The 9084-nt window shown below is 39.2% G+C and overlaps 2 protein-coding genes across 2 annotated transcripts; both read right to left on the bottom strand.

Moving 5' to 3' along the window:
- Window positions 1-1260: 1260 nt before the first annotated feature.
- Window positions 1261-2771, bottom strand: LOC143617108 (F-box/LRR-repeat protein At4g29420-like). The gene is made up of 3 exons (XM_077089762.1): window positions 2351-2771; window positions 1998-2243; window positions 1261-1907 (listed from the first exon to the last, which is right to left on the bottom strand). Exons 1-3 carry the CDS (start codon window positions 2769-2771, stop codon window positions 1261-1263), a joined length of 1314 nt encoding a protein of 437 aa, XP_076945877.1.
- A 419-nt stretch (window positions 2772-3190) lies between these two features.
- On the bottom strand, window positions 3191-3610 carry LOC143617109 (uncharacterized). The gene has a single exon (XM_077089763.1). The coding sequence runs from the start codon at window positions 3608-3610 to the stop codon at window positions 3191-3193; it is 420 nt and encodes a 139-aa protein (XP_076945878.1).
- Between the last annotated feature and the right edge of the window lie 5474 nt (window positions 3611-9084).

Here is a 9084-nt window from a genome sequence, read left to right as displayed (position 1 = left end):
GGACTCCCAACCTTTAAGTTTGGCGCGTAGCCATATGGGATATTATGAGGACTCCCAACCTTTAAGTTTGGCGCGTAGCCATATGGGATATTATGAGGACTCCCAACCTTTAAGTTTGGCGCGTAGCCATATGGGATATTATGAGGAGTCCCAACCTTTAAGTTTGGCGCGTAGCCATATGGGACATTATGAGGATTCCCAACCTTTAAGTTTGGCGCGTAGCCATATGGGACATTATGAGGATTCCCAACCTTTAAGTTTGGCGCGTAGTCATATGGGATATTATGAGGATTCCCAACCTTTAAGTTTGGCGCGTAGCCTGATGCGCGCATACACGGCGATGGAGTGGTGACTCGTGAGTGCGCGTGCATGGCGGAGGTCTCTTGCGCAAAACCCAGATGGTGGTTTTCGCGGCGGCACATGCACGGCTGCGGAGTGAGAATCCGCGGGCGCGCGTACATGGCGGCGGAAGTCTGGTAATTTCTGGATCTGCAATTTTAGAGTCAGATCTGCAACTTTAAACCTAAAATCCAGGTCTGTAATCTAGATCTAGATCTGTAAATTAGATCTAGATAGATCTGAAGCTCGGAGCAGATTTAAAACCATCACAGATCCGGAGATCTGATCATTCAAATCAGGCCGTTTCTTTTTGCACAGATCTGGAAGCCTCTTTTAGATCTATGGATCTTTTTGAGCTTTAATAGAACAAGCCTTGAAGCCTTTTTATGTAAACTTCCAGATCTGGGTTTTTCCTGGGAGAGATCTGACAGCCGAGATGAAGATCGAAGGGTAGTTCGTTGCCGTCCCACGGATGGCGCCAATGTCGAAGCACGAAATGAATCTGACCTGATCCATGACGATGTTTCCACGGATTTTCGAGATGAACGAACCACGTCTTGATCTTCTTCTCCGGTTGCTCGAGACCTGCAATGATTTTTCGGGGGTGTGGAGGTGACTGCTAAGAAATCCTGAGGATCTCTTGTTTACAGACACAAAAAAGTGGTGGTGGCTCTTATTGAGCATCACCCCTTAATAAGGAGGTGGAGACCTCCTTATATAGAGAGTCTCATGGCCACCATCATGGTACCCTAATGGGCCTAGCCCAGTTAGGGTTACCTCCACAAAACCCCCTCAGCCCAATAACGTTGTATTAGTCCATATAATAAAATAAGCCAAACATAATAAATTTAGGGTCGTAAAACCGGGTTTAGTACCATACCCCTACAGTGTTTAATGAGAAATGTCACTGGTTACTCAAGATTAATCTTCCATATCTACACCCCATATTCCCCATCGCCATGTCAACCGAGGACAACGAGCCATACACCGAGACATAAAAGTTTTAGATATGCTACTACCAACAACATCATCATGAATGAGTAATGTCACCTCAGACAAGCCGACACATTGGTCCAACACATAAGCAACATACGACAAAGTCAACACCGGGTTAACCAATCTCAGATAGGCACAGATTGTTTTCAATCCTTTTCCCCCATCAAAATCCTCCCAACCCTCTCCCTCTTGGTCAAAACAAGCTTCTAATTCCAACCAATTACCTGACTTAATGTGTAGAGAACTCACGTTTGGGAAAACCGTAAACACCTTCGCTAGAGTTAAATTTAACTCCTCAGGTTCGCGTGGGCTCTCCATTCCCGAATCCAATGTTAGATTTTCTACTGTTCTTGTGATCGGGAATTCTGAAAGTACGGAGCCAATAAAAGGAGAGTCAAGCAAAAGGGTTTTCAAATTCTCGGACGTTTTGACAGTGAATACGCCTGGGTGTGCCAAATCTTCAATGCTAAGACGAAAGTGAGATAACATGGGAGCTTCAACATGAATTTCACCAGGCGTGGAACAGTCAATTTTGAGTGTGATGAGGTTAGGGGCAATTAGAGTCAAAGATGTTAGACGAGATCTTATATATGATTCTCATAAACCCTAGGAGCCTCTTTTCCTTCTGGCCAGCTCCCCGAAAACAAGAGTATCATCATATAGAAGATCGTCATATGCATACCAATGGCAGGTTTTGAGGTTGAGAAGGTGGATCTTGGGATCCTTAAGCCCTGAAACATATAGCAATTTAAGAACTTGCAGATTAGTGAAACACTTATTCAACTCGCTCAGTAATTCGTCTGTTAGTCTTGTAAATTCAAGTTTCAAACTTGTTAGCATTAGCATTGGATTCAAAAGGTCCATAGATAGCCATGCAAACTTCAGCTTTAAGTATGCAAGATTACGACCTGCATCAAAGGAAGCAGATTGCCAAAAAAATTAGAAGACGTTGAAAAGTAACTAATGATAAATAGAATATAACATAAACAATTTCTCAACATAAATTTGAACTTACAAAACTTAGATATCAAAGACAAAACATTCGATTGGCTATGAAGACTACGCTGCTGAAGACCATAAATTACAAGATATTTCATGGATTTGGAAACCTTAGGCAGCCACTCCTTAGCAAAATCCCCATCGATCATGTTCGAATCATGGCTCTCAGAATGTAACGTAGCAAGGTACGAACTCTCATGCCCGATAACCACCCACTCAACAGTTTCTTGTTTAGAAATAAGATCCACGAAAACCGTCTTAAGAGGTTGAGACCATAAATTCATGCGCCATTTATCTGAGCATAGGATATTAACCCATCGAAGGCCTGGGAACACAGTATTGAAAGCCTTCAAAGCCACTCGGCAGCTAGCAATGTCGGCTGAGTCTTCGAGTCGATTCAGTATTTCGAGAAGGAGAGATTCAGGGAGTTGGTCCATGGGCAAAGAGAGCCTAGAGGCAAGAGGAATGTTTGAAGCGGCAAATATGATCTATTGCCACTTTAACATATAATCTCGTAGCCTAGTTAAGTTTTATATGCAGAAGTTATTTTCTAAATTAATAGAATATACTATGTACATAGGAAAAGATCTAGTTAAGTTTTATATACATACGTTATTTTTTAAATTAATTGTATATATTATATATTATAGGAAAAGATCTAGTTAAGTTTCATATATATATATATATATATATATATATATATATATATATATATATATATTTTTTGAAAGGCCAACAAAGTATATTAAGAAAAATGGAACTAGCAAGAAGATAGAACACCCACACCAAAGTACAGCCAACGGCTCACACGAGCAAAACAAACAACAAAAAACAACAAACCCGAGCTACACAAGCTTTAGACATTAAACCTACGCCAATTCTTTCTCCCCCTATGCTTTATCCAAAGGAAGCTCAACACTTTTATCTCCTCCACCAAACCCGCGACTTGTGTCGGGATCCCCTTACATACAAGCGCATTCCTTTTCTTCCATAAACACCATGCCACAATTAGGCATACTGCGTGAATAACATCCGCCTTTTCTTTCTCAAACCTCGAAAACTTGTGAAGCTCCAACACGTCTCGAAAGCTAAACAAGAAAGGTGTTGGCATTTTACACCACTGAGCAAGCACACTCCAAGTATATTGTGCAAGCCCACAAGAAACCATTACATGTTCCACCGTTTCCTTAACCTCCCCACAAAACGGACACATATTTGAAGCCACCGGGATATTTCTCTTTTCCAAAGCCTTGAAATTTGGAAGCCGGCCCAACATCGCTCTTCAGGCCATGAAGTTGACTTTTTTTTGTCACCAATCGGTTCCACGCAAACTTATAATCACGAGCTAAAAGGAGTTCTCAAGCCTTTCTTTAACCACTTTGACCGAGAAACCCCGTGAAGTATTAAACTTCCAAACAACCTCATCATCCTCCTCACTAAAAAACACCCCTTGGCAAATTTGGATCAGGCCTCTCAATTCATCTATCTCAATAGTACCAACCGGCATTCTAGACCAATCCCATTGACCGCACATTCTACCTTTCTCCTTTTTAAACCGCCACCACCACTTTGATAAAAGAGAAATATTCACATCTTTCAAACGACCAATGTACCCACCAGCCTCAATTGGAGTCACTACCTTATCTCACGCCACCCAATTAATTTTAGCCTTTTCTTCTGATTCCCAAAAAAACAACCTTCTCAACCTTTCAAGCTTCTCAAGGACACCTTCGGGAGCTTTAAATAAGGAGAAATAGTATGTCGGTAAGGAATTGAGGATCGACTTTATAACCGTGAGGTGCCCCCGAATGAAAGATGATTGGCTTTCCACCTAGATAATCTTTTTTAAACACCTCCACTACCGGGTCCCAAGCATTAATACCCGTCATGTACTTACCAACTTGGAGAGCAAGGTGAATAAAAGGGATTTTCCCAACCCGACAGTGAAGAATTCCAGCCAGTCCATTCAACTCATTATGGCTAACTTTTGGGCCAAAAATCCAGCTTTTTGAAAGGTTTATACGCAGCCCCGAAACCATGTAAAAACACCTCTATATTCTGCCCAAATTATGCGCATTTAAAGTGTCCCACTCGCCAACGAAAACCACCTCATCTGCATAGAGAAGATGAGATAACAAAGGTCCCCCTGAGCCACACTTCAGCCCCCTAACTCGACCCACCTCAAAAGCCTTCTTCATCAAACTCGTAAGGGCTTCCATGGCAATTACAAAAAGAAACGGTGATAAAGGGTCACCTTGTCTAAGGCCACGAGAGCATTGAAACTCACGTTTAGGCGAAACTTTTAGAAGAACCGAAGCCCGAATAGCCGAAATCCACCTACGCCACCTCTCCGGAAAATTCATCTGATTCAAAACCGAGTCCAAAAAAGCCCAATTAAGCGAATCATAAGCTTTCTCGATATCGACTTTAAAAAAATCTCCTTTTGTTGGACCTATTTAGCCATGACAGAATTTCATTAAGAATAAGAGGACCGTCAAGGATGCTTCTATTTGCAATAAAGGCAGATTGTTCTTCAGATATTAAATTCCCAATCACCTTTTTATGTCTCCTCACCAAAACCTTAGAGATAACTTTATTGATGCAACCAACAAGGCTAATAGGCCTAAATTCATTTAGAGAAACGTGGTCCTTTCCTTTAGGGATCAAAGCAACAAAAGAAGACAGACAACCAAAGCTAAAGGAATTTGCAAAAAAGAATTGTTCAAAAACTTTAAGAACATCATATTGAAAACAGCTCCAAAATCTCTTTAGGAATTTAAAGTTAAAACCATCAGGGCCGGTGCCCGATCCCCCTCATAATCCCACAACGCATCCTTTATCTCCGCCAATGTAAACGGAGCAATCAAGGCGCCCGCCTCAAGCTCACTCAACCTGGTAATAAGAGCTAAGGACAAATTCGGTCTATTTTGAGTCAGCACCTAGAACCGAGCTTCAAAAAAACTGAAGGTGAAATCCTTTAATTGAACTGGATTCGAGACCCACAACCCATTCACATGCAGACCATGGAGTCTATTACTACTCAGATTAGCATTAATTACACTGTGGAAATACTTGGTATTCTCGTCACCCTCCACCGCCCACCTAACCCTAGACTTCTGCTTGAGGTCGCGCTGTCCACTCCTTTCACATAGGCCAAACACTCCAGGTTTCACCTCCATCTATAAATCTTCTCTTCTCCCCAGTCCAAATTTTGGCTTTTTTTTCTTATGCACCTTTATCCAAGCTCTAAGTTTAGTGGTAAAAGCTAAGTGCGCGCGGCCCTCAAATGTGAACTGACCGCAAGATTCCCGATGCTCATTGGGGGCATAAATATTCACGATGCTCACAAAACAATACATAAGTCATTTTCTAAATTAATTGTATATATTATATATTATAGGAAAAGATCTAGTTAAGTTTTATATTTATATTAAGAATAGAGGAAGGAAAACTAATTTTTCTTGGGAAGATTGGTTTGCATTTCGGTTGTAATGATTCCAGGGTGGGTAGTGCGTTGGGCGGGTTGTTCTCCTCTTTGTTTTGGTGGCACTTGGTACGCTGTTGTAATGCTTAATTGGTGTTATTGTATAGCGTTTTGCTAGTTGCTTAATAAAATATGTTTTTTTGGTTGTTAAAAAAAGTTTTATATATAACTATTCTAAATTAATTTTATATATTATCTATTACAGTAAACATGAGAACTTATATTTTTGAAATCACATCATATTATTTTGAAATCATCAATCTATATCCGATAAATGAATAACTCATCCAAACAACGAAATCTGGATCGTCAATCAATCAATACTCGTGGTCAATGAAAAACGTTTTTAGCGTAATTATGAAAATTGAAATCGATTTGAGCGTAATGGATTTTAACATTGAGCGTAATTTGTAAATACACTGAGCGTAATTCGCGTACCTAATGTACAATAAGCAATTATTGTAAAGTAAATCATATCATACTATTTCAATTGTTTTTCTCCAAAATAATTTTTACTAATTTGTCATAAGCTAGTAGTTTATATTTCTGAAACATAGAGGGGTACTATTTACAAAAATACAAGTAGCATTTATGTTTTAAAAGAAGTGTACTTGTATATATAGAAGATGAATTGCACCAAGTGCCAAGTTAATCAAAGGTTAAGGAAGGTGTTAAAATTATATATTATTATTATGTCATTTCTAATTCCTGTTTTTATTTCTTAATTTACGAGGCTCTTTTCCTAGTAAGTCAAAAGGGTTATTTGTTAATAAAGAAAAGATCATGGATGATTGCTTAATTAGTGGACTTTGATAAGGAAAGGCAAAGCTGTCAATGGGTGCACACGCTCCTTTCTCATTCTCTCATATCCATAAGACAGAAGTTTTGCATTCATCAAGAGTACACAAACACAACCACACATCATCTGCTGATCTGTTTGTTCAACATTAAGTCTCAATCATTCGACTGAGACATTTGTCTCCACAATTGTTCGTGTTATTTGTTCTTGTAACAATCTGTGATAACTAGGGTTCATCATATCTCTAGTTTGTTTTTTGATTCCTGTAACCATAACCCATATATATACGATTCTGGTGGTTTATTCATACTTGTTCTTGTTTAATCAAGTAATTTTTACAGAATGATTTATAGAAGATGAAATGAGATATGTGAAATGTCACGAGCAAGTATGGTGAGAACAAGGATTTGTCCAATATCTAAGAGTTGGGCGGATCTGACTATGATCAACTGATTGGAATGGATCAATATTGAAGTGATGTGTTTGTTGTTTTTCCTTTGATACAGTTTTTTTTAGCTGAAATAGAGAAAATGTCCTCGTAAGGAGCCTGATTTTAGGCTAGGATTTTGTGGGCTAGGCTTGGGTCTCTGTCTCGAAACTAACTAGTGCCTTGTTCTATTTGAACTGAGCTTGAGTGTAGTATATATAGTTTATTAGTTGATAGCCATATAATACGTTGTCTAGCTTATTAGTTAACGTCTTTTTAGCGTCTATTTGAAATGAGCTTGAGCGTACTTGGTTTTGCTGAGATGTTTATTAATGAATGTTTCTTTAGTGTTGTTTCAAACTGAGCTTGAGCGTAGTATGGTTTAGTTTGGGGAAAATTACGAGTATGTCCATTTGAAAAGAGAAGATTCGACTATGGTCTCACTTATGCAAATAATTCCCTACGACCATCCTCTGTGGAGGGGCTTCGCCTTCCCTTCATGCAGTGGCGGATCTAGAACACAATTTTAGCGGTTAGCGTAAATTTTTTTTTAACCGTACATTAAAAAGACTTTTTTTACTTGTTTCGCGACTGCAAGCACCCGGTAACGCATTTCGCGCGTACCGGAGGCCAGTTAGGTATTTTGCGAGTCCCAACCCTGTTTCGCGTAATGCGCCTGCTGGCATGGGATACCTGTATGATGTGGACCAGCGCCTGGTAATACGTTTCGCTTGTATAAGCTCTTGGTTACATTCCCTTGTGTTTCATGCACGGTTTCGCGTAAGAAACATACCAAGCCAGATTACCCTTTGGTATGTATCGTGCCCGGTTAACCATTTGACGCGTACGTGCGCTTCGTTGCCCGATTTGTAAGAATGTGGTTTCAGGTGTGATCTACGATGAGTTGAAACGTAAGTCAAAGAAGAAAACAAAATTTTAATGGCACATTTATTACCTCGAGAAAATCTCTCCTAGATCCTACTAAATAAACTAAAAACGATACCATGTTGCCAATCACGTTGAGCCAAGACTTCTCGGTAAGAATGTAACGGATCAATAGCAACTTCATAATATCGAGGCGGGTTTAAAGCATATAATGTGAAGCTAGACAACAACAATACATTTCTAGCCAAGTCCTTTGATTCTTACATGTCCCCACCCCTTGTTTACCGCTATTAAAGTTGCAACCTGAAATATTAAGATAAACATGATCAACTTTAAGTTTAAGGTTATGCTAGATGCCACTTAGAATTTGTAATTAAATAAGAACTAAAAAAACAAAGTTTACTGGTTGATGTAGTTATCTCTGCAACTTCCACTTAACTCCACCCTGCTTAGCAGCATGTAATGAACACCAAAGGCTTAAACCAATTAACACATTCAGCAGTTATTTATTAGTATTAATTTCCAAATTTTGTCACATGATCAACTACATATCTTAAACACATCATCTTAGGGATGTAAACCCATTCACACATTCTATATTCCTTTTGAGGACTTAAGCCTAGCACACCATTGACTGTCAAAATATTATTCTTATCTTAAACTCTATACCTTACAAACAATAAAACATAAAATTTATGATTTAAAGTTATGTAAAAAAAATAAAGATTAACTTACCTTAGCTTGATTGAGATCTTACTAATTCATTTCCTTTCAAGACATGACTAAGAAAACTAACTTATGCCTGCAAAAGCACACATAAACAAAAACAATTTAGAGACGTACAACTATAAATTGGAATTCTTTGTGGCCATGATACCATCATGATTAAGGGTCAAGCCAACTAGGTGTTAACCCGACAGCAACAGTCAACGATGATAAAGATGGAGCGGCTAACTGTTGCGTCATCGGAGAACACCATCGACAACAAATTAGAACACCATAGTCAACAGGAATCGCTTCAGCAGAACCACCACCAGCGCCACCTAGGGGAACCCGATAACAGTCGGTGGAAAACTGGTTCGATTGAAGCACAATCAAGATATTAGTTGAGTTACAAAGTCTAAAATGCGAAATCGAAAACGATTTTAGGTTTAA

The sequence above is a fragment of the Bidens hawaiensis genome, unplaced genomic scaffold (genome assembly GCF_021521415.1).
Source record: "Bidens hawaiensis isolate Kalapana, Puna unplaced genomic scaffold, B.hawaiensis_p1.1 tig00052239_1, whole genome shotgun sequence".
NCBI lineage: Eukaryota > Viridiplantae > Streptophyta > Magnoliopsida > Asterales > Asteraceae > Bidens > Bidens hawaiensis.
Note: the sequence above shows the minus strand (reverse complement) of the source record. Positions and strands in the feature narration are given on the sequence as shown.

What these genes read in the sequence shown, in the direction of transcription:
- LOC143617108 (XM_077089762.1), bottom strand. Translation starts at nt 2,771, where the DNA reads ATGGACCAACTCCCTGAATCTCTCCTTCTCGAAATACTGAATCGACTC. An exon ending in GTCTTTGATATCTAAGTTTT is followed by an intron (nt 2,244 to 2,350) that starts GTAAGTTCAAAT and finishes CCTTTGATGCAG; the next exon opens with GTCGTAATCTTGCATACTTA. An exon ending in GTATGCATATGACGATCTTC is followed by an intron (nt 1,908 to 1,997) that starts TATATGATGATA and finishes GATCTCGTCTAA; the next exon opens with CATCTTTGACTCTAATTGCC.
- LOC143617109 (XM_077089763.1), bottom strand. Translation starts at nt 3,610, where the DNA reads ATGTTGGGCCGGCTTCCAAATTTCAAGGCTTTGGAAAAGAGAAATATC.